Raw genomic sequence first — 26,331 nt, forward strand, 5'->3', positions numbered from 1 at the left:
TGTTCAACTCCCATTCCTGCGGTGGTAAGGAGTTGTATAAGGTACCTTCGCTGGCTTAGAAAGTAAGATGTCTCTATTTTCAGCACCTCAATACCAAGACAACAGCTAATAGGATCAAGATTTTCAGCAGAAATGTGAGTACCATGTGATCCGTGAGTTGAGAAATGGCTGCAGGATTATTGCCAGTAATAAGTATGTCATGAACATATATGAGAACAAAAATTCTGATATCACATAGTTGAAAAAGGAAGAATGACAGACCCGCTTTACCAATGTGAAAACCATTTTCTGTAAAGAATGTCGAGAAGGTAGTAAGCCATTGCCTTTGAGCATATTTTAGTCCATATAGTGACTTTTTTAGTAGGCAGACATAATTGGGAAATTGAGGATCATGAAACCTCGGTGGTTGTTTTATATACACGGTTTCGATCAGAGAACCATGAAGAAACGCATTGAAAATGTCAAATTGAAGAATGCTCCATTGATGATGAAGTGCAACTGCAATAAGAATGTGAATGGTTGAAAACTTAGCCACCAGTTGAAGCTTTCATGATAATTAACAAGTCTTTGCAGATGTCCTAATATATGGTAATAGTATCCACTGAATGGCATTTGGTAGTATACGTCCACTGACAGCCAAGAATCAGTTGATTTGCTGGAGATGGAACCAAAATCTATCTGCCCTGTCGCTAAAGAGCATTAAACTTTCTGGTCATGGTCCGTCTCCGTTGGGAAGTTTAATTGCTTGCGTATAGCACTTGGGATCTGTGGGTGGCTCAATTTTATGAGAGAGATTCAGTTTTTGTATTGGTTTAAGGTGATCGGTTCTGAATCTTGTTTCCATCGAATGCACATGTGGGATGGCTGGAGGGAGAGACACAAGTAGAGTATTGGATGCAGTAGGTGGCTGAGGCATTTCAACAGGTGGAGTTGAAACCGTGGGTAGGATGGTGGTAATTAAAGTAGTGGATTTGGAGATAGCAGGATGATGCTGTGAGGTAGATTGGTATGTGGTAGGAGTAAGTAGCCATGGAAGGATAAAAGAATTAGAAGGTTGTTTTGCTGTAAAAGGTAGTGTATGTTTGTGTTGAAATGGAAAATTATATTCATCGAATACCAAATGTTGGGAGATTACGATTTTATTGCTGATAGGATTTAGGCATTTGTAGCCCTTACATTGGACAGAGTATCCTAGGAATATGTACTAAATAGATCTTCGTTCAAATTAGTTTGAATTATGAGGTTGTCTCCATAGATAGCAAGCAAATCTGAAAACACACATATGAGCAAAGTTTGGTGGAGTTTTGCGAAGGTGCTCATATTGGGATGCGTAGTGTGTAGTTCTAGTCAGCATGCGATTTATGAGATGTATAGCCGTTAGAAGACTGTGGACAAAAATTTGTAGGGGACATGTGCTTGGTGTATGACAACACAAGTCGTTTCAAGAATATGCCTATGTTTTCATTCCTCCACCCCATTTTACTCGGGGGTGTATGGGTATGAATATTGATGGATGATGTCATTTTGATTAAGGAATTGATTGAGGTTATGATTATTGTATTCACCTCCACCATCGTAAAGAAGAATTTTTATTTTTATATTGAGTTGATGTTGAAGAAGATGAATGAAAGTTTTTGTGATTTGAGTTGTCTCAGATTTATTTTGCATAAGAAAAACCCAAAAGAATTTGGAGTAGTCATCAACAAAGAAAATATAGTATTTAAAAACTTGATATGAGGTACTTGGGGATGGTCCCCATACATCGCTATGAATTAGTTCTAAGAATTTGTATTTATGTCCTACATGAGGTAATAAAGGTTGTTTATGACTGTTAGTAAAGTTACAAATACTGCAGAAACTTGGAGTAGATGGAATGTGTAATTGTTGATGCTTGGAGATGACAGAGATGATGTCATGGTGTGGATGTCCTAATCTTCGGTACACAATTCGGCATATTGAGCTTTGCAAAGAGAGATAGTAAACACTTTTGTGTACTGTGTGGATGAGTGAATTAAGTAGAGACCTTTAGAACTGAGACCCCGGAGGAGCACCAGTTGAGTCTATGGATCATAGAATGAAAAGTTGGAAGCATCAAACAACGATTTGTTATCTTTGGTTAATTTATGAATGGAAAGCAAGTTATGGGCGAGCAAAGAAGCATGGTATATGTGAGATAATTTCAAATTATAATTTGGGTTGGAAGTATATCGTCACCCTTATGCTCAATTAGAACAGTGTTCCCATTGCCAACCGTCAGTTGTTCAACTCCGTGGTAGATCTTTGGTTGTTAAAGATGGCTGATCTCTTAAGTGAAGTGTTCCGTTGCTCTGGAATCCAATATTCACTCCTTTGATGAAGCTTGGAGGGATTGTGGTTGGACCATAGGAGTGTATTCAAGATTCATCCTATGCCAACAGATGACAGCAGAGTGTCATGTCTTATTACAGATTTGAGAAGTTATGTTGGACCGAGTTGATTGTCGACCTCCCTGAGATCCTCCTCTTGAGCTTCCTTTACAGTTTGAAGATATGTTCTTGCCTCTATCTCTATTGTAAGAGATGACTTTTGCCCGAGAAACTGCAAGTGTCATTTGATCTTCTTTAGATGAAGTGTTTTGTGTTTTCCTTATTGATGTTGATCTCCTCACTGCATAGAAGAGAATATAAGTCATCGAGGGATATGGGTTGAAGGTTAGTTCGGATGGTTGTCTTAAATGCATTGTAGGATGTAGGAAGGTCGTTGAGAATATATAAAATTATGTCCTCTTGATCAGATTCAAATGTTTAGCAGTAATTTGATCAACCAATGTCTTGATCTTTGTTAGGTATCGAGCCATTGCGTGATCCCTCATTGAGACATTATGTAACACATTTTTCAATTGGATCACTCTAGATCTATTGGTAGGTTGTAGCCGACGTTCCAAAGTTGTCTTCATAGTAGCAGTGGTGGGTAGGTTGAGAATAATAGGTAGAACTATAGGAGAAATGGTAGAGTACAACGATGTTGTCAGATTTTGATTAGTTAAGTTCCACGCCTGAAATTGATCTTTTGTGGGTGTAGGACATGAACAACTCCCCTCAAGAAAGCTGGCAAACCCATTTGGCATAAATATCTTGAGAATTTGTGCACGCCAAACGTGGTAATTCTCTGTGTTGGTTGATTTTGTGAATTGCTTGAGATGAGAGACTAAGAACTTCAGAGAAGGGGGAATACTTGTAATGGGTATAGGTAGAACCAAAGATTGGGAATAAAAAATGTTCGATTCATCCATTGCAGTGGCCGAATTAATGGTTTAGGGTTAGATGCTTACTTGTTTGTAGTAAGAGAGCCCTTTTCTAGGAAGAAGCAGCTCTGATACCGTAAAGACCTGCAATGGAAGGAATGTCTATGCCATTGCAGTGAGAAGCAGAGAATGCGGTTTTACATATAATTTCCTCCACACCTTTACACAGTAGGTTTTATACATACATATATAGTAGACAAGATGGAAAAGGTGAACATTCTAGAAGAGCTATAGTTAGTTATATGATTATGGTGACCTCATGGAGCTTAGTTAAGCTTGTTATTGTTGTCGCTGATACTAACGATGTCAAATGAATCAATTGTCACTTGCTGCTACAACCTAAAAATTGCTCCAATGTTGTGTAAGACCTACAACAGAGATAATAAGAAAATCTAGGGTTGTTTAAATTAAAATATGACAAACTAATTGGAGAGAAGATAGAATCCAACAGGGGATATGATATCTAAGGAAACAATCAGGCAAAATCTGTTATAAGAAGCTATCTATAAGGAAAAAAAAATGCCAACTGAAGTATACTTATTTTGATTCAGAAATAGTTAAAGTTCCCACCAAAATTATCCCATACTTTTTCCTATTTATTCTAACATTGAATTATGGGCATACGTCATAACGCTGAGTGAAGAGTATCATATTGATAATAGCATGTCACGTCCATAGAATGTCTTCTTATTAGCAAAATTTAAATTTAAATAATTTTATGAATTTGTAATAAGATTTATGCATGGTTGTAGACCATCAATTAATTCTCAATATTTTAAGTTCCGACTTCGTACTAACAATAACAATATTTTACAAACACCCAAATTTGAAGGCAAAAATCATGCATTAATACAATATGAAAAAATTCTCTTATTACTGTCAAATATTTGAAATTATTACGGTAGGTATCAACACTAACGTGAAAAATAGTTAAACTAGAGATAATTTGGTCCAATAGTATAATAGAACTGCCCTCACTTATTTATTAGGACGTCTTTGGTGTAGTAAATCTCTAAACCAAGATTTATGTAAACCAAACAAAGAGATAATAGGCCGACTCCTTAATTGTTAGAGGATGTTATCTTTAGAGAAAAGCCAAATATGCCTACTCCATATTCCACAATTGTAATGCATAAATCTCCTTTTACTACAAAAAAAAAAAGATTTCCACTGAAATGAAGATGCCTAACTCTCCTCAACCACCTCTTTTTCCTCTCTTCCCCTCAACCTTCTTTTTAAGCATGTCTGTCAAAAACCTAAATAGAATTTCATAGCTAAACATAATCGTTGTAGAAATTGGCTTCAATTTTTATATTCAATGAATGACTCAAAACAAATATTGGTTTGAGGCAAATTACACCAGCATCGATCTTACGACCCTTAACTAAGATTATGTCCTCCACTTCAAATTATCATAAACACAAACTTTGTAAACCTGGCCCTGATTTAATCATCCAATTCAGATCATTATAAACTATGCCCTTAGTAATTAAGAGGTATAACTCCAACCCTCAACACTGACCTCAAGGTGCTCTCCTTAGGGACCCACCATCCATCCTCTACAGGGAAAGATTGTCACACATGATCTTTAAGGATGATATGGCCCTACTTCCCATGTTAGGATCTACCCGCAGATCAATCAACCTGAACAACAGGTACATACATCCTCATCTTAATAGATGTAGCATGACCACAACAACCTATGGATATGACTTCCTAATCAATTACATGGCTTAAACCATAGCCGGAAATAGGGCTCCAAGGCCGAATACTTAATTAATTTTGTTCATCCCATCAAAAGAGCTCCTTGAGCTTCAAGAAATTAATATCCTTCGACAGGATCCTCTTCAATATCTAAACACCCAACTCACTTGACCTTGATCATGGTTGAAGGTAGGTTCATGCAACCCCTCCAATTGAGAAAGACCAAGTATTTAAATGCTTCAATAGTAACTTGACAGTCAAAAGCTTTTCCTCATGGGAGCTTTGACAAGGTGAGAATGTTGGGGGCAATAGTCTTGCTTAAGCCACTCGGATGTAGTCCACAAAACTAGAATGTTTCGTCTTACTTTAATCTACATAAGAATTCGATAAATAAACACATTTTTCTGTTACACAATTTGTTGTGAGATAAGAGAGCAAAAGTGAAGGTGGGTTATGATGAGACATTAGTGATGATTACGCAAGACTGAGTAAACTTAATAGAGTGTGAAATTAAGCATATAGAGAATAATAGTGAAACTACAATAAGTGTGTGGATGGATGACAAAGAAATATCAGTTAGCATGTGCTAGTGAAGTGATTGCTCACTTGAAGAGCTTGGGCATGTGCATTTGATAAGGAATTTAAGTCTATTTTCTACGTTAATCATTCATTTGGCTTTTTTGTTTCTCAGACTGCCCCTATGTAGCACATCATATTTAAAAATCTTCTCTTTATATATCTTCAGATTCAAATAAAGAATTTTCTTGATGAAAACAATCCTACAAAGCAAACTATGCAGTAAGTGCACAGTTTTACAACATAGATTAACCGGGGTAAAGCATTAACTATTGATTTTAACCAAGGTACTTACTTTGTTTCACAAGATGAGACTAAAGGAGAAGTGAATCCAAAACGCATTACCTTGTTTTATTTTTATAGAAAATTCTTAGAATTGAGTTTTTGAGCTTCGAAATACTACACATTTGAGTCTACTTATGTAAGATGTGAATTCACCCCAAATCGGTAGTAAACCACTTTCTAAACGCCTTTGGACTCTAAAGTAAAAGTAGACTCGGCTAACAAGATATCTCATTCCATGAATATCGCAATGAACTCGGCTAACAAGATATCATTCCATGAATATCGCAATGAAAAAAAAAAAAAAGAGAATGCTTCAACGAGCAAGCATATCGTTAAAAAAAACCTTTTTCCTCTTCAATTACACTTCAAATTCATGCTAAGCCAATCAGATCATACATAATATAGATAACAAAACCATTTGAGCAAAATCAAACCTGAGGGATCCTCCTGGAGAATTAATAAACAGCCTTATGTCTCTACTAGGATCCTGAGCATCCAGGAGCAGCAGCTGGCTGATAATAGCATCCGCCACAAAATCATCTATGCCACTTCCTAGAAACACAATCCTCTCTCTCAACAGCAAGCCCATCACGTCGGACTCAGCACCCCTCATCGCGGTGTCCGGCGTCTGGGGAGGAGAAACATACAAAGGAGAGGAAGAAGCCCAAAAGGAAGATTGATCTTTTTGAGGCTCTGATCCAAAAACAGAACCCGCGGATGCTCCGTTGAAGGAGACCAGCTTATGAGAAGAAGATGCGAGTGCAGAAAACTCGACGGGGGGGCCGCGAGACGGAGAGTGTTTAGAGAGAAGAGGACGATAACTTAGGGTTTTAGGAGATGCGGAAGAGGTGGGCAGGAGAGAAAAGTTTAGCGGAGAAGAGACGGAGGGGAGAGATATCATGGCGGCGAAAGAAGAGTGAAAGAATGCGAGGGTTTTCAGGTGGAGATCAGCCCCGACGACACGGATTCGGTCTCCGGTAACGGCGGGAGAGTGCAATTAATCCTTTTTTTTTTTTTCTTTTCTTTTTTTCGGGAGAAATTTAAGCCATCTCCGGTGATTCTTCAAATCCTCTAGGATTTCTTTGAGCTGTCATTATTTCTTCAAGATTTGTCTATTTCTTTCCTCTCTTCCAAAAATCTTCGGACATCACTTATTGTTAAATATTGAATTATCTTTTGAATGTACATGCCTTGAGGGTTAGAGACTCGAGAGGATGAGGAAAGAGAGAAAAAAAACGTAAGTAAATTCTCACTAGAGAGGCCGGGAAAAAGTCCTCAGATCGGGGGACTTTTATTTGTTCTTTGGCCTCTTATTTAGAGGAGTGCATTCTTATAATTACAGAAAGGAAGAACGATTGTGGAAAGCATCCTTAATACAATCAATGTGTTGAATTAACACTAAATTTATATTACAATTTGAATTTGAATATTACAGTAATCAGTCAGCCGACGTATTTGAGTTTGATCAATTGATGTGACCGGTCGAGTGACGACCACGTCTGCTGAGATAAAAGCTGGTTATTCTACTAGTAGCAATCCAGTGCCTTTGCAAGGAGTTTAGGCGGTCGGGACCATATGTGTGGTCCTTTGATTGAATCTCCTGTCATAATTTGTCAGTTATTTTTGACTGAGCAGTTGGTCATTGAACGGTCTGCTCGGATCATGCTCCTCTTGTCATATGCTTTAATTGTCCAGCCACCATCCTATGATGTTCGATTGCTTTGAGATTCATGTTGACAACATATTAGTTCCCCGAGTTTTCATGCTCCTTAAAAGTAACCGCTACGATGAGCACAAAGAAATTATTAATAATCAGTGACATTAAAATCAATAAAATTGATTTGATAGTTAAATTCCCTTTGGATTTTGTGCCCCATGTACTCTATAAATAGTCATAGGCTTGGCATTGCATTCCTTATCATCATTTTCTCCCGAATATCTGAAGACACCATTATTGATGCTACAAGCCAAGTCAACGTGGACCCAAAAAATTTGGCCAAGATGGGATTTCGTGCCCAAGTTCTAGTAAAGAGAAGGAAAAGTGTGAAGAGAGAAAAACGGTCGAGGCTCGAACTTTCTCTAGTCAACGTTGTCGACTCATTTGATGGCGTTGTGGAACGGTCGTCGAAGAAGCTTTGCCAGGATACTCTGGTGTATAGGTCTGATGCAAACATGGTTGTCAAAGGCTAGCAAGACCTGATCAATGAAGAAGTTGAGATCGGGGAGATTGAGCTGAAGGAAGCGACAGTCGTCAGTTTTTCCCAGCCTTCGACTTGGAAAGAAGATATCTTATCACAAGAAAGGGATGGAGTTTCGAGAATTATCACTGAAATGGGCAAGATTTTTTATGCAAAGAGTCTCCTTGCTTATTGGTGGTTTCTTAACAACTTCGCGGTGTTATCTGTGATGTAGATGAATAGACCTGATCGGAGGGCCGCGAAGGTGGTGCGCCTTCAAAGGACGTTGTGGAGTCTGCCCCCATTGCAAAGGCCAGTCTGCTGATCGAATTTAGGAGGCTTCTGCCACTAATCGCCTCAGAAGCGCAACGGTCATCCGACACTTTGCCCACTGTCAGTTTCTCAACAAGTGATCAAGGTAGTAGCTACCTTCTCCCATATGCATAAAGTGGCAGACAGATAGGACCAAAAGTTGGTAGTATTGGTCGGTTCCTCAGAGGGAGCGATCGAAGGTTCGGCTGTAAATCCTGTGCAGAAGTAATCAGTCCACCTGGCAACCATGAACTCAGAGGTAGCGGCCCTGCGAGTAGAGGTCACCACCTTACGAAGTGGGATGGTCGAGGTGTTGCGTGAGTTGGCAGCACTTCATGAGTTGACCAATTTGGGTAAGTTTTACCACAAAGCTAATTGGGTGGATCAGATTATATTAGGCGAAGAGATAGTCCTCCAAAGATTGATTCAGAAGGAGTATGTTCCGACTGAAGCCTTGGAAGACACGTTCATAAAACACTTCTTTCTAGATATTTAATAATGTTATTTACAATCAAACATTTCAATAAATTTGAAAGTATGGTTGACATGACACTTATCACTATGTGACGTTTTGTTTTATGAGCCCGCATTATAAATAGGGCAAGGAACCACTTTTTGTCCTTTACATGTTCTGGTTTCTTTTTCATGCCTTTGGTTTTTCTTCTCTTTTCCCCTTCTGACAGCCTTTTGTCCTCTGAGATGGAACCTAATGACTCTCCCACCCTATTTGGCTCTATGAATCCTTCATTCTTGAAGGATAACAACATGAAGGAGTTGCATAGGAAGTAAATTCTTCATGACAATGTCGTTCTTCGGAGGATGTCGAGGTCGGCACGAGCGACGGACGATGTGGGTAGGGTTCTAGCATTCCATCGAAACCAGTTCAAATAAGACCTCTGGTTTCTTCTGTATGATGAGTTCCAAAGTTTTTTCAATAAGTATGTGATAATTCCAGTGCAAGTACTGTTGAACTCCATAGTCTCAATAATAACTTTCGTTCTCTATTGTCATCAAAAGCATATGTTGTGGTTGATCGACCTGTTTAAGCGCTTTTTCTCATTCAAGGTAGATAAGGAGGGCTTTACCATATTTTCAGTAGCACAACGTCAAGTTTGTCAACATCTGTTATGACAGTGTAAAAGTCAATTCATCAGGTGATTACGCATCCCATCAAAATCGACGTGACAAAATTTGACGACAAATGGAACTTTGGCATGTGGCGATGTGAGATGATGAAAGCACTATGTTCTCTAAATCTGGAGGAAGTCCTGGATAACTAGGAATGTTCTGAAAATATCTCAGGGAGAGATTGGTTGAAAATGAACTGGAGTGCTTGTAACTGATCCAAAATTGTTTGGCCCAAGAAATCAAATATGGGGTGATGATGGAAACTTTTGCAGAAAAATTATGAAAGATGCTAGAGAACAAACATCTCACAAAGAGCATGGAGAATTGTCTTCATATGAAGCATTGAATCTACAGATTTTACATGAGATGGGGGGTTACTATTGGCGAGCACTTGAATGACTTGACAAAGTTGTTGGTGGGTTCGTTAAATTTGGATGGGGAGGTTGGAGATGAAGACATGACATTGCTTATGTTGAATTCACTCCCAGATGAGTATGAAAATTGTACTATGACACTCATTCGTGTGAATGAGGTCTTGAATTATGACAAAGTGACTACGACGCTGTTGAATAATGAGTTCCGTCAAAGGGACAAAGAGTTCACAAAGATGGAATCAGCTGAAACACTTACACTCTGCTTTACATTGATGATATTCTTTCAAAAGGTAATGATTTATGTATGATGCAGCAATTTCAATAGGACAACATCATTTCTCTATGAAATTTATGAATTTAGTCTTGACTTTCCTCGGGATAAACATTACACACAGCTCCTATGATTATCACCTCAATCAAACTAGTTATGTTCATGAAATCCTCGGTCATGCTGGAATGTCAACATGTAAACCCGTCTCTACTCAAGAAATCATAGCTGCCAAATGCTTATCGGATTCTTCAGATCTCTTTCTCAATCCCTCTCTATACATGCAACTAGTTGACTCACTTCAGTATCTCACCTTGACTAAACTAAATATTATAGTTGTTATTAATTCACTCTCCCAACATCTTCAACAATCGCTTCAGTTACATTATCTACATCTTAAGCGTCTCTTAAGATATATTTACGACACGTTTGAGTTTGATTTACTCTTCTAAGTTGTCTCTCTTATTTTCATACTTATGTCGACACAAGCTGGGTTAGTGATGTGAATGATGAATTATTTTAGGTTATTGTACTTGCATTGGTCCAAATGTTCTCTAATGAAACTTGAAAAAGCAACTAACGGTTGCTAAATCCTTAACTAAAGTAGAATATCACGTTTTACCCTCAGATGTTATATGGTAAGACGACTTCTACAAGATTTCCAAGTTTTCAACTCAGCACCTACTACAATTTACTCTGATAACCTATCAACCATGACCATCGCTCATAACCCCGTCTATCATGCTCAAACTAAGCAAATTAAAATAAATTATCATTCCATTCGAGATCACATCCAATTGAATGAAATCACCTTACAATTTTTGCCATCGGATGAGCAACTAACGGGTATACTTACCAAAGCACTTCCCGCTCCAATGTTTTGCACTCTTAGGAGCAAACTAACAATATATTAGTTTGTGAGGGGCTGATATTGAGCCTGAAAAATGCCTCATATCCTTGGATCATGAGTTTATGTTATTATTATTATTTTTATCCTGTAATATCTGAATGTGTGTAGGCTTATGTCTCTCTATATAAATATTTTTTTGTAATAGATAACATTTGGATTATTGAGAAAACCACAGATATTTCTTTCTTCCCTTTCCACTTTCACGCCAACTTCTATCTTTTCCATCAATAATGCCTACCCTGGCAAACTCTTTTCGTCCCTCTGATCTAGCACAAAAAATGTTGTTTGTGCAACTTAGCATGGTTTTAAAAAACGAATCGGCCTGCCTAGTTCAACCGTGAACCGATCATTGAACCTATTAAGTCCAAGTTTTAAGGAACTAATTGGTTTAAATGTTATCAAATTTTAACATTTTAATTTTAATCCAATGACCGAAAATAAGATATTTAAATTATAAATAGTGAAAATATCACGCATTAAAATTTTTATTCAAAATATTAAAAAATATTTTTTAAAATTAAAATATTTTTTTTAAATAAAAAAAATGATATTATATCATTATTCTATTACTAAAATCCTATTAAAATAATTTAAATACTTATTACATCATTCAGTTCAACCTTCGATTAAACCCCAATTGAACCATCTAACCATAAACATTATCTTCATCCATTTCAATATCCGACTCAATTTTCACAACCTTGCTAGCTAACTCTCATCTCAATATCCTCCACACCAATTAATGTTGCCCTATGTGACAACCAACCATGAAGAAATAGTTTCTTAAGCCTTTAAATATATTAAATTTAAATCAACAACATTTAAAATATTCTAATACATGCACCCACACAAACCTTTATTAAAGCTTTAGATTTCTTCCATAAAACAAACAAACATTCCTAACATATCACGCAGCTTCAAGCCTTCGACCAACCAAATCTACAAGCAACAAACCGAGCCCTCACATGCAATTAGGGAAAAAAATATTACCTCAAGAGTACTGATGCATCAGTACTCCAATGAGGGGGTGTCACGTAGGCAATGGTCCCACCGTGGTGCCTACGTGGCACCCCCTCATTGGAGTACTGATGCATCAGTACTCCTGAGGTAATATTTTTTCGCAATTAGGAGAGACGGCAAGTCTACATATCTACATCTTTGTAGGGTTTTGAATGAATTTGTTCATCAATTTCGCATTTCATCCCATCAATCAATCTCCATTTCAAATTACATCCAATTCTACCCAAATAATGCACGACGCTACTCATTTCGGACCATATTTCATTTATATTGTAAAATTAAAAGTGCTCTTAAGTCCATGTCAACATAAGGATAACAGAAACTTATACATATGTATTAATAATAAGACGAAAAAAAGGCAATATTTACATGCATGCCACTTAATTCCTATGTATTTACATATTCACACCTAAGCTTGAATTTTTGCATTTATTGCAGGATGAAAAAATATATATTTCACTTTTTAAAATTTAAATCGGTTACATGTCAAAGATGTGGGCGGTATACATGTAAAAAATAAAATCTTGGTGTTGAACACCTAAATATATAGTAATTGTGGTATGTTATGTAAATAATTCTATGAAAAAACCTGATGAAAAACTATTACATTCGGACTCCAGATGCATTCAAAGTCTAATAGTGGGGCGTCACGTGTTAAGTGGGCCCCAAGGCTTTTGACACTGGACAATACTAGTGTATTACAGTGGGGCCCACTCAACAAGTGATGACCTACCATTGAACTCCAGACGCAAACTACACCATCATCCCACTATACCCACATCCATCTACTAAAAATGCATTTTTTATCCAACAAATCTTCATCAATAAAACCTCCATTATAGTTCCCCACACGGTCCAATCGAAGAACCAGGATTCTTCAACACCGGTAGATCACCCAACGAGAACGACCTCATTGGCAAAGAGCAAATCTGAGAAGAAGCCTCCACTGAATCTTCAGGAACAACTGCAGATTTGCCCGGCGGCCGCAAATCTCCATATTCCACGGAATTATTGCTTCTTGGAGAGCTGTTCATGGCGGCTGCAAGGGCCAGCGGGTTTCGCCTGTGAGATCCTGGTCTTTTAGCTATGCCGCCCACGGGACTCCTCAACAGATTGCTGCGTTGTTTCTCGCAGAAGATCTTCGACGCAAGGAGATTTGTTCGCCGACGAGAATAAGCATTCTCGGCCTTGGCCATGTCCTTGGCTGAAGCGCAGGAGGCGGTGGCATCGGAGAGGCTGGCGAAAGACTTGGCCTTGCCTGCATAGAAGTTGGAAATGCCACGCCTGTGGAAACAAGTTGGCATATCAAGTTCTCAAATTTGAATACAAGTTCATATATCTTGACAATCATGTAATTCAGTAGATCAGGCATTGCATTATTACAGTCTCAAGAATTCATAAAACAACCTCCTTGTTGATAGATGCTTAGAGGGGCTTAATAATAAGTGAAGAACAATTACTTCACTCTATGTACTCATTAGAATGGTATCATTGCAAATATGGAGAAAAGAAGTGACATTATGTTAATATTTGAATCAAAAATAGGATTTTGATGAATCTACTGATATTAGACAAGAAATTTAATGCGTGTAGTTGATTATTTGTGCTGAAAAAAATACATATTTAAACAGGTCACAACGATTGTCTACAATCAATACTAACATCTGGTAGTAGTTCTGGTTCTGTCTGGAAATAGATGAAATGACATGAGAAAAAGGTATGTATTTTATTTGATCAACATAATTGAGCTGGTTCCAATTAATTGTATATGTTTCCACGAAGTTATAACAAATTGAATTCGATTTTTTATGAAGAGTTCTTCAGCTGTTTAAGAATGCCTCTAACTAAAAAAAGAATAAATAAAGCATCAAATAAACCATTTAACATTTCTTTCCATTAATCGTGTGAAAGCTAATTGAAATCTATAAGAAAATATAGAAATATTTTGGAAGTTTTTTATACACACCACTCAATTCTTATGTAATTACATATCTAACAAAAAAAACTTGATTTTTTACATACATACCACCTTATCAATGGATGCAAATGGTGATATATTTGATGTGATATTAAAGATTTGCGTGAAATACATGTTAAAAAAAAAAAAAAAAAAAAAAAAAACAGTAAAAACAGTTTAACAGTTAGATATGTAAATACATAGGAATTGGGTGGTATATATGTAAATGCCCCAACTCAACGTAAATCTGGAGAAAAAAGCATATGTAAATCTCTTTCTATTCTGAATAGAGCACAAGAATGTTAAGGTAGACATTCAAAATGAATCGAACACAGCATGTCAGCAGGATTGAAAAATTTAGCAAAAATCATACAGAATGACCATTAGGGCAATTCATTTTTCTGCTCCTACTTTCGCGTACAATCATGATAGAGACATCCTAACTCTATATGAGGCTCTTCAGAGATTCGCTCGTTGCGACAAAAGCGAGAAAATAAAATTTGGGAACTGACACAATCAAACTAACAGATCTTTGAATCCTCGCCATTCTTTTTCTTTACCATTCAAAATTGCAAGCAGAGTACGAGACGCAATCGCCCAGAAAAGCCAGAAACCCATCAATTTTAAGAAAGAAAAACACAATAATCAGACGATCTAACCCTAAATGAAAAACGACGAAATTTGATCCATTCTGTAGAAACTGAAATTAATACTTGGAAAACAATAACAAGTCAATTCTTACTACATTAAGCAAAATAGATATGCACGCAAATAGAACTTCAAATCAATCCTATACATAACTATTATTTGACAAGAACAAGTAATCCCCCAAAACACTATTCAGTATTCATTACCCGAAAAATAATCAAGGCTACCAAATCAAAAGATAAAAATCATTAAATAGAAAACAGGATGGAGATATAGCACCTGATCGGCAGTGATTCCACCATAGATTCCATCCCATTCAACATACCCTTGTAAGCGCTCTGCACCTCCCCCGCCCCTGCACCCTCATCGTCCTCCAATTCCCCACCCACTTCATCACTATCTTTCCCGATCGAAGATGACGCCGAAGAGGTAGAAGAAGGGGACTCCGGCGACAGAGGCCGATCCTTCTCGACCTCCGGCGAGTCATAGATCGGGACGCATCCAATTCCACCGATGAATCCCGCGCTCCCAATCCCCGCACCTAACTCCAACGCAATCGACATCGCTTCACTCACTCCGGCGAACTCTCCGGCCGACACGTTCTCTCCTCGCCGGCGCTCCCCTCACACTCCCGACGACAGGGAAACAAACAACAAACTCTAACCTGGAGAGCGCTAAATATGAACAGAAGACTTCTTTTTTTTTTTTAATTAAAACAAAATAAGAAAATAATTAGCTATTATCTGAACGGCCTCCCATCTGGAAACCAGATATTACCACGTGTCAATACGAAGATCCAACGGTGTATAACATGCCACATGTATTTGTCAACAGTACGCGGTCAGAGATTTTGTAGTTGGCGCCTAGGATTTAGAACAAGGCTTATCCGGTTCGGGGTCGTGGTTTCGCTCGTGGTCCCGTGTCCTGCGGAAGCGGATAAAATCTGGTAGTTATGGAAGGAGGGTGAGTTGCACGCCAGCTGTTTATCGCTATCCTATAATTTATTTATTTTTGACGCGTCCGATTTTGATCGGACGGTCAGGAGATTATAATTGGAAAAAATAAACTTGATTGGAGATTCTATTTACCGCGGATAAGGATACCGGCACCAGCCTGTTTGCTGAAATTGCAAAATAACGCTCATTTACAGGAAATTGCGTCGGATGGGGCCCGGTTCGTTCAGTTGCTATTTTACGTAAAAGTTTCTGAAAATGTTGTTTTGATAAATATGTGACACCAACAATATGAAATTTTGAAAGTTACTTTTAACTTCCTAATAATAGTTTTTGAGCATTGGTTTATTTATTTATTTATTTATTTATTTATTTATTTCAATGAGAGTGAATTATAATTTTATATTTTAAAAATAAATATAGCTCTTTTTTTTTGTATATTCGATCAATTTGAATGAATCGAATTTCACGACAAATTTTTAGACGCAAATGAAACTGAAAATAACATTCTGCATGGAGATTTCATCTTTATTGTTCAAGAACTTTAAAATTAAGGGTTTGAGATTTAAATATGTGCATGCTTCTATCTGTTATTATCTCTCTCAATGACGCGAGAGCACTGTCAATCAAAGCAAACCATTGAAGTTTCGAGAGGTCGGTCATTATATAATAACAACATATTTATGTTTTAAATTATCAAATAGAACTTAATGAGGGGTGATTACTGATTACAAACCCAATTAAGATGTCATGATTTTATCGTCTTGGTTCATAGAAGTAGACTCGAACTAATTGAGGGATCATTGTCAATGGTTATGTCATCAAAGGGGGTCTTCTAGACATGTGATAGATTTTTATCTATGAGGGCAAATTTAATTCTACCACAGTTGACAAAATATTTTGTGTCAATCAAATTTACTCACACTCTTCACAGCTCAAACGGTAGGAAGCCATGGCAGGAACATACGGGATAAGAAAATGATCATGAAATATTATCATTTGAACTTGTATTTGGGCGAATTCTAACTACTTGTGTTGTATAAAATATTCTAAATACAATGCACCACTTTTTCATTACATTTCTGTTACAATGCATTCTTTTAGCAAAACAAAAATCTCCTTAAAATTTCTCGCTTTAATATTATTAAAAATATTCGTCCCATCAACTTCGACTCTCGTAAGAAGGTGATCAGACTGATTATATGTGACTAACAACTCTATTCTATAAACAAGGTGACCCGCTTGAGAACATTTGCAACTCGACTACCCTGAATATCTTTAAAGTAAAATTAAAAAAAAAAATCAAACCTAATCAATTTTATCAAATTAATTCTCTTCAAATGCTATAATATCATTCTATTAGTATAAAACTTTTGTTAAATAAATTAGTTTATGCCCACAAAGTAAAGTTTGTAATGCAAGTTCTTGAAACTAAAGCAACTTAAGACCCTTTTTAATTAAATAAAATAAGGGGCATTTACATATCAACCACACAATTCTTATGTATTTACATATCTGGCTATTTCTAGCATTCAAAAAAGGTAAGGATATAAATGTAAAAACTAAAGTTTATAGATTAGATATGTATAAACATAATGATTATAATGTACATATGTACATCTCTTATAGAATAATGAAAGAATCACATATATTACACTCTGTTCTTCTGTATTCATATGTCTAACAACTGAACTTCATTTCTTACATACAACTCAGCTTTCCTATGCATTAAAAAGATGTATTTAATTTTTTTAGAACATTAAAGTTGTGAAATTTTTATATGATATGAAAGAATAGGTGGTATTAATATAATAATCGAAGTTTAGGTGTTAAATATGTAAGTACATAAGAATTGGGTGCGAAAGGTTGGCCTCATGAAAAAAATGTTGGGTCATACTAAGCATGACAATCACACATGAATGACCTGAAGCTGATCGATCGTAGGCGAGCCGACCAAAAGCTCACTGACCAGAGGCTAGCCGACCGACTAGAGGAAGACCGATCGTAGAACACCAGACCAGAAGTCGACCGACCAAAAGTCGACAGTTATTAGAAATTGATCTCAAATATTACTTAAATATGGATAAGGGAAAAGTAGCAGTTGTACATAACACAAATCTATATGCTTTATGCTCTATTCGTTGGGTGTGATTCACGAACAAATTCGAGTTTAACAATATGTAAATGTCTCAAAAATAATTCAAATTTATGTGCTAGAACAATATGTATAAAAAATATGTCAACTTTGATGCCAAGGAGGTTTCCGATCTAGAATAGGCAAAAGTTAGATGTTAGATATGTAAATACATAGGAATTGAGTGATATGCTTCTAAATGCCCCCATTATGTTAATGTGTTCTATTATTAAGATAAAAAAGTATTGATTATATATATAGATTAGACACGCCAGATAGACATGTAATTTCAACCATTTGAAAATTCTGGTGGCAAATTCTTTTTCCCACCATTTGAAATTTCACACGGGATAGACATGTAAATACTTATTAATTGGGTATGTAAACTTGTTTAAAATTCTTTCCACCCGACCAAAAGAGAATAATCCGTCCGGACACAGCTCCGGAGGCCACTCGCCACACACTTCATTGGCGGCAACATGATTGCCAATATAATTGATCGTCCGGACGTGCGGATGTTCGAACGAAATATTCACTTCCGGTGTAATTGATCGCCTGAACGTACAGATATTCAGACGGAATATATTTTCCCTCGACTGCCTTTGTCCCCGGTGATTTCTCATTTCTCATTTCTATCACGCATTGGGGAGTCATTTTGTATTCTCGTTGTAGTTTTGTCTAAATATGAAAAACAGTAGCAATTGTTGGACAAGGGGGGTGGTATTAGGGGCTTGGGGAATGCCCCTATGAGGTTTATTTCTGCCCTTCATAGGGGATATAAAAAACAAATAATTTTTTTATATTTAATTGTGGTATAATAATTTATTAAGTTTAATAAATATTAGGTTGAGCTTGAATGCAAGTTGATACAAACAATTCATTTAGACCAATCAGTTAATAATGAGCTTATTCCGAACAGTTCGAGCCAAAAATCGAACAAATCAAATCGAACATGAACGTAAATTTCTTGAATAAATTAGAACATGAGCAAATTTCGAACGCAAACAATTTCAGATGAGGCAAACACGAATAGGAGCTTAGCTCGCTCATGTTCGGCTCGTTTACACTCCTACCTATGTGATATATTTCTTCCCTTCTAAAAGGATTTTAAAAAATTAATTAATTTTGATATTTAATTGTGTTATAATAATTTATTAAATTTAATAAAATATTTTTTAAAGCTCAGTTGATACGAACTCGTCTAGACCATCCAGTTTTCTTTTGAGCTCATATAGAACAATTCGAGCCAAAATCTAACAAATTGAACTGAACATGAACATAGATTTCATGAACAAATTTAAACACGAGCTAATTTTGAACACAAACGACTTCGAACTAGCCAAACATGAATAAATCTTGGCTTGCTCATATTCGGCTCATTTACACCCCTAACTGGGAGTGCTCCCTTGACAAACGACTCATATGATCCAATTTCTTGTAGTCAAGTTGGAATCGACATATAGTGCCATCCTCAGAATACCTCTTCAATCAACCATTGGGGTTGTTGTTTCTATATCACACTTTGAAATGAAGTTCCCAACACTAACAAGAGTTGGAGTTTTACGAGGGGATTAGAACGTAGCACAATAACAAGCTCAATCATGACCATTTGAGACTCAGTATTCTTGTATTTGATATTTGAAATAAAAATATCTCCTAGCCAGCTTTTCTAGTTGAAGTTTTGATCTTTGTTTCATTAGCAAAGGAACAGATCTCACAAACGGTGCAGTTTGAATCTTTGCTATACACTGGCCAAAAACTAGAGTATGTGAATTTGCTCTGTAAAAATCAAGATGTGTTTACCAAGAGTCCAACGTATATGCCCGGGGTTAATCCTGAAGTAATTGTCCACTTTCTAAAGATCGATCCCATATATAAGTTGATATTCCAAAAGAAATAAGATTTTACATAAGAATGACTGCAAACTATCGAACAAGAGATCAATTAGCTTCTCCAAGCAAATTTTTATAGGAGGTACATCATGTCATGTGGCTCGTAAATGTCATTATGGTGAAGGAGGTTTGCGGAGTATAAAGAATGTGTCGACTATATTGCTTTGAAAAAAGTTCGCGCAAAAGATAATTTTTTTCCTAGAATACATAATTTAATCGATGCCACCTCTTGACATCAAGTGCCCGTCTTAATGGATGCTCATTTTGATTACAACTAGTAAAGATGAATCCTCTTGATGAGGAAGTTATTTCCTTCCAAACAGATCAAAGACCTGTACTCCGACAGAGTTTTACCCTTGGGTGGAAGAATATGGATGCAACATAATTAATATCATTTAAGGAACAAGGCATTTAAAGTTATCATTAGACAAACTATGAAGGTATATATCTTTGACATGCTGGTCAAGGGCTTGGAAACCTCTCAATTTATTTAACGTACGAATCAAACACAAGCTACTTAACAAGTAGAACATGAGTTGTTCGTGAACACTGAACTTTTTTGATAGCCCTACCCACAGTACAACTAGTAGAGTGATTGTCCCATATATGTGTTTGCCTGGAGTCCGACATATATAAAGAAAAAATGTTCTACTCTTTCTATGTGCTTTTTATTCTTATGGGAGTCTCATACTAAAAATAAGATACAGACACGGGTTCCAAAGTGCTAGGCTGTTGGAACCACGTGATGGGGACCAGGAGCTATTTGCTCAGGTCATGTACCTTACTTCTAAATTTCAATGACGTATAGAATTAGGACCAGATGCCTCACCGTCTCTTTCTTTCCGAGATATTTTGAGGACCCAAAGACACCCTCCCTTCTCTTATTCTTTTGATTTGACTTGTTTTACTGTTTTCCATACATGTGATTAACAATTTCTCCCGTTTTTTGCTTGTGATTTTGTCTGGGAATCGAGCAGATCACTTAGGCTTCTTAAAACCTAAATTTTAATAAACTTTTCACAAAAGTTTAATAAAAAAATTTGAGATTAATTAAAATTTAGGCTTAAAATATTTAATATTTTTTCGTAATCTGTACTTTATTTTCTTGAATGGCCTTCAGGCCGGAAAACTCAAGTCATAATTATTAGACCTAGGACTTATCAGAGAACTTATAAATTATCCAAATATTTATATAAAGCTTATAAAGTATCATGATAGTAGTATATTTAATATATTCACATGATTAATTTATATAATTATGTGACTATACTACATATTTATTTTAGGATAATTTATCTGAGTATATTTTATATAAGCTTTTAAATATCCATTACTATAATAAATACTCTAACTATCACTCACATAAGTGCAAATATTGTGACCATATTATTATAAAAATTCAATGAACACTACAACATATTATGCAATAAATTATTTAGTTTTTATATACTTATAAATTTATGTCTTTGCATATCGGTAAAGATTTGACAAAATATTTAAATGTTGTAAATAAAGATTAGAAAAAATTAATTAATTAATTAACAGCCCAATTTGGTGTTTGTATCATAATTATAAATTGTAATAGTTAAAAGAAAAGACAAAAAATACATTTCGTTACATATTAATTTCATTTGCTCAGGAATATTCATTAATTGTTTTTTTTAACTTAACTAATTAAAAATGACATACTCTCCTTTAAATAATCTAGAATTATATTAATTTAAGACCTTATTAATAGTTTTGAATTTTTCATTATTAGGAATAATTAATTAATTATTCCATACGTAAATATCTTAATTAAAAATTCTAATCATAGTGAATTTTTTATACAAGTAATTAATGATTAAATATTATCCCTTGCTTAAATATCATGATTATCCTGATTAAAATCTTATAATCACAATTAATTTTAGAAAAAAATTACATGCATACCACACAATTCTTATGTATTTACATATCTAATGACTAACATTTGATATTCACATTTATAACACCTTGTTGACATAAAACAATTTCCCTTTTAAAAAATTAATAAAAATGGAATTTTTAGTGCAATATTAAATTTTGAGTGTTATGCATGTAAAAATGAAAGTTAAGTGTTAGATATGTTAATCATAGTTAATACAATTTTTATGTATTTACATATATAACACTTCAATTTTCATATTTACATACCACTCAAATTATCGGCGTCACATCAAAAATACCACTATCACTAACTTTAAAGTGTAATAATTGCAAATATCAAAATTTATGTGTTAGATATATAAATAGATAAGTATCGCGCGGTATGATATGTATGTAAATTTCCTTTATTTTAGTTGAATTTTTAGTAACCACAATTCTTATGTTATTATGCCTAACATAATGATTAATTAATTAATCCATACTTAAGTATAATAAATATAGTTGTAATATTACCTTAATTATCTTAATAACAATGATAATTAATATTAGTAAACAGTTAATTATCAATTTCAAGTTAATTATAAAATTATAAACTATTCAACATTTTTATAGTTATAGCAAAACATTCTAATTTAGGGTTTCCGCAAACTTTATTAGGATATAAAAAGAGCTTAAGGGTCTGTTTGGGGTAGCTACAACTTATTAATAAGCTGCTGAAAAAATAATATTATTTAAAAAACTGTGGTGACTATTAAAATTTTTTTTTTTTTGGAAAAACCATATCATGGCTAGAAAGTTGTCACTGCACCTAGCTAGTAACGGTATGAAAACATTGATTTCAACAGTTTGAAAGCGCTACTTTTGAATAAACTGCCAAAACGCAATTTATCCAAACATGTCTGGGGGAGTTTTCAATACGCAACGCAATAAATAAGCTGCCCCAAACGAGGCCTAAGTGGCAAGAAAAATTGGGACAAAAGATACATTATGTGGAGCATAGGTGCCCTTAAATTATCACCAAATATTAATAATATGAAATATAAAGTATGAATAAATATTGGTAACAAAGTACAATATAAATTATATGTAAGAATGTACTGCCCAAGGGGTAACAGGCTTCACAATGTAGAATTAGGAGAGCCTAATAAGAAGGAAAGCAGGACCTTATTGAACTCATCAGGAGCTTCTAATTGAGGAACATGCCCAGTGTTCTTGAATATCTTCAATTTTACCTTCTCTCCAAGTTTCCTGCATTTGCATTATATTCACTTTTATTTTTATCATTAATTTCACCCAAATTTTGTAAAAGAAAATGAACAAAAAAAGTATTGAGGATTTGCGATGTATAAATAGCAAGGAGAACTTTTGTAGGAATATGATTATACATGACTAAAACTTGTCATTTGCAATTTATTCAAGATGTCATATAGTTAATCATCTTCAATGGTCAAGTCTTTTCTGCCACCTTAAGATTATGTTGCTTTTGTTGATCTTATAAGTAATATAGATCATATATAACTAAGTATTGATTGGATAATAACAAATCTTATATGATATCATCTAATAGTTATTGTTTTGATTTGCATCATAAATACTTCTAAACACTGTCTTTGTTTGCAGAATTTCTATATCATATCGATGGTGCTTATTGATTTAAGTGATTTATAAGCTTTAACAGTAAAATAAACTCATTACATTGTGGTTGCTAGCTTTATTATTCATACATATAGCTTATCTTTGAAACAACTATGCTAGAGTCTAATTTCAATGATTATCTTGAATAAGATTTGATTTTATTTGTTTAAAATTGATAGTTACCGCATTTTTCTACTTGATGCCTACTAAAAAGTCTTAAACAAATGCTACAGAAAGTATTAAATTGAGGTTATCATTTTATAAGTGATTTATAGTTCTCTCAGTTAAATAAAGTGATATCTTTGTTAATATTTCTAATTTTGTAAGAAGTACAATTATTCATATATTTTATTTGATCTCTATGTGGCCTAGACATAAGCATAAATTTTCTAGTGTTAGTTTTGTAGTTCTTAGGTTTAGTTTGATAAAACGTGGAGTTCTATTCCGTTGCAGTGAATGCCGATGTCCGAAAAATTTTCATTTAGCGAAGGAACATCTCCTGAACGTCTCTGGAAGTTGTATCGCAAGAACAACAAGTTTTCACCATATTAGATCACAGCTAGCCTCCTTTATTCGGCAAATGTGACTTTTAAAGGAGATTTACTAAATGGGGACGCTCTTTCAAACAAAGGTTTAGTCTCTCCTTTACAATTACTTTGTGATTAAACATATTTTACTCTCTTCCCTAACACATACAACACCATTGGACAAAAGTATCTATGAACATAAAGATTATATTGCCTTTTAAATATGTGTGCTAAATCCTTACATATGATATCATATAGAATGAAATTAGTACTTAAAATCAAATAATAGTTAATCAAATAAAAATAAGGCATACTTCTTGAGCTGGAACGCCTTAATCACTGGAAAAATGCCGTCGTGCTCTCCCCATAGAATCAAAACTTCCTGCGAGATGAAGAGGGGGATAAATATGAACTATGAAGATTATTAAATAAGCTTCTGATCAGTACCTGCCGAAGAGGGGTTAGCTGAAACAAATCCTTGTTGCCGAGTGTAACTCCCTTTAAAAGCTCAATCTTTCTCTCCATGTTATCTTGGTAAAGATTCTGTGAAGTAATTCTTAAATATTTCAGTAATTAATTAACTCTGCATATCTTCATCCAATAAAAAAATAAAAAACGGAAATATACAAACATGTCACATAATTCTTATGTACTTACATATCTCAGTTAAAGTTTGATAGATATATATATATATAGAGAGAGAGAGAGAGAGAGAGAGAGAGAGAGAGAGAGAGAGATCTGTGTGTGTTAGATCACAAAACCTACCAAACAATTATAATTAACAAATAAAATCTATTCAACAAAATTTTCAAGCCAAATATTGATTTGTGTTACTGGCTAAAAGTATCTTTGCAGTTTAAATTTTTTGCTAAAAAAATATAACTATTAGAGCTGTATTTACTTCCCAACGGTTCTTTGAAATAAATGAAGGCACACCAAACGAAACTTGTTTGATACAACTAAGCTTATTTTGTTACCAGTCTACATCAAGCTGGTGGAGCTAGACATTAAGGTGGAGGGAATTTCTACTATGAAGCGTCGTAATTGAGAGTCAAGGAGGAGAATTGTTATATATGACTCTCAATTGGTTAACTAAGGCAATGACATACTTGTAATTTTCTTGTGAGCTTCTATGGTTTACTTGGGGGGGTCTCATCAATAAATAGATGAGGAAGGCTTGTAGGAAAGAAGGGAGGAGTCTACTACAAGTAAAGAAGATAAGCTTGTAGAGGGGAGACGCCACTACAAGGAGGAAGATAGAAAGAAGACCAAGAAGACCAAGAAGGGGAAGGAAATCAGTCTAAGAAGAAGAAGAAGGAAAGAGACTTCAAGAATTGAGGGAGGAGTTTTAGATCTTGTATCAAGATAGTTTCGAGAGGGAGAGATCCAGAGGAGTGTTCATTCATTGATGTAAAAAACCTGTAATTTTTCTTTGTCTTAGTGATGATTCTCTCCCGTAGATGTAGTTCTATGGACCGAACCACGTAATTAATTGTGTTCTTGCGTTTCATTTTCTGTATTTTTCTTTCCTGTTTTTTCCCTGCTTGCTGCGATTCGCTTTTTTTTCCTTTCCCATTCGGCTGTTTTGCAAGCTATTCGGCTGTCCAAGTAGACGAAGCACTGATAAGAGGGATTCTAGGAGTAATTCTTCATTCCTGGAAACTGTAGACCTGCAAGGAACAACTAACAGATTGCAGCAAGGCTTCGCAGATCATCTTCTTGAATCACTGCAGCAAGGTGCTCGGGAATCTTGCTGTTGGTGAGTCCTTCGGCTAAGGCAGACATAGAAGCAAGCAATATCCGTCGTTCAAGAACTGCAGGAATTCGACGGTCAAGATTTTTCTTGGCTGGTTCTTGGAACCGTGACAGAGGTGTTCACTTCTTGCAGGAACGGTAGAGTGTGAACTGCAGCCCAGGACAAATAAAAGTTCAGCATTCTTCTCCATTAGGCTGCAGCAAGGTGTCCGCGAAGAGACAAGGTGTTCGGGTATGAGGTTCTTAGCTACAGAGAAGTTATTTGGAATTTTGCAAGTGTTTCGCGGAGCGAGTTCACAACTATATATATATATAATAATGAATGGTCGAAGGCTATTATACGAGCCCCGGTCATTCCTATGTGTGTTAAATATTCGAGAACCATACCCTCGGGGGGATTTGAACCCGTGACTTGAGGAGATTTACGACTTTCAGAAAGGCTGCTCTACTGATAGGCCACAGTACACACACTAAAATCATATATATATATATATATATATATATATATATATATATAGAGAGAGAGAGAGAGAGAGAGAGAGAGATGGTCGATTTGCTTGTTCTTTCCTATGCATATGTGTAGATAAACATTTTGAGGGGCAGATTTTTTACCACATATTCATTTTTTCTTCTTGTTATAGTATTTTGCTAATGGGATTGCATATGTTTTAATGGAAAGTTGAAGTTTACAGGGCAGATAGGTTAGCATTATCTAAAGTTGTCTTGATCAACCAGCAAGATTAATGGAATGATATATATATGAGCAAGCACATCAGTTCATTTAAGAATTCTTTGAGAACTTGTTCAACATATGGTTGCACTGATGTTAGTTGGTCGATTTGCTTGCACTCTTCTCCTCCATAAAGCTAAGTAACATTTTTGAAG

The 26,331-nt window shown here is 35.4% G+C and overlaps 3 protein-coding genes across 3 annotated transcripts in view; all 3 read right to left on the reverse strand.

The window, feature by feature from the left end:
* The window catches only part of LOC110029449 (ATP-dependent Clp protease proteolytic subunit 4, chloroplastic), a 12,304-nt gene extending 5,326 nt beyond the window's left edge, over positions 1 to 6,978 (reverse strand). The window contains exon 1 of the mRNA XM_020731753.1: positions 6,283 to 6,978. Coding sequence (XP_020587412.1) covers positions 6,283 to 6,749 — 467 coding nt within the window. The 5' untranslated portion in view covers positions 6,750 to 6,978. The remainder of the gene's footprint in view (positions 1 to 6,282) is intronic.
* Positions 6,979 to 12,493: 5,515 nt separating this feature from the next.
* LOC110029438 lies at positions 12,494 to 15,326 on the reverse strand. The gene is made up of 2 exons (XM_020731739.1): positions 14,922 to 15,326; positions 12,494 to 13,321 (listed from the first exon to the last, which is right to left on the reverse strand). Exons 1-2 carry the CDS (start codon positions 15,203 to 15,205, stop codon positions 12,874 to 12,876), a joined length of 732 nt encoding a protein of 243 aa, XP_020587398.1. The 5' UTR covers positions 15,206 to 15,326; the 3' UTR covers positions 12,494 to 12,873.
* Positions 15,327 to 22,456: 7,130 nt separating this feature from the next.
* The window catches only part of LOC110029411 (carboxylesterase YbfK-like), a 10,445-nt gene continuing 6,570 nt past the window's right edge, over positions 22,457 to 26,331 (reverse strand). The window contains exons 2-4 of the mRNA XM_020731691.1: positions 24,139 to 24,234; positions 24,006 to 24,073; positions 22,457 to 22,777 (exon numbers count right to left, since the gene is read on the reverse strand). Of these exons, the coding sequence (XP_020587350.1) occupies positions 22,648 to 22,777; positions 24,006 to 24,073; positions 24,139 to 24,234 (294 nt within the window). The 3' untranslated portion in view covers positions 22,457 to 22,647. The remainder of the gene's footprint in view (positions 22,778 to 24,005; positions 24,074 to 24,138; positions 24,235 to 26,331) is intronic.

The sequence above is a fragment of the Phalaenopsis equestris genome, unplaced genomic scaffold (assembly GCF_001263595.1).
Source record: "Phalaenopsis equestris unplaced genomic scaffold, ASM126359v1 Scaffold000572, whole genome shotgun sequence".
Taxonomy (NCBI): Eukaryota; Viridiplantae; Streptophyta; class Magnoliopsida; order Asparagales; family Orchidaceae; genus Phalaenopsis; species Phalaenopsis equestris.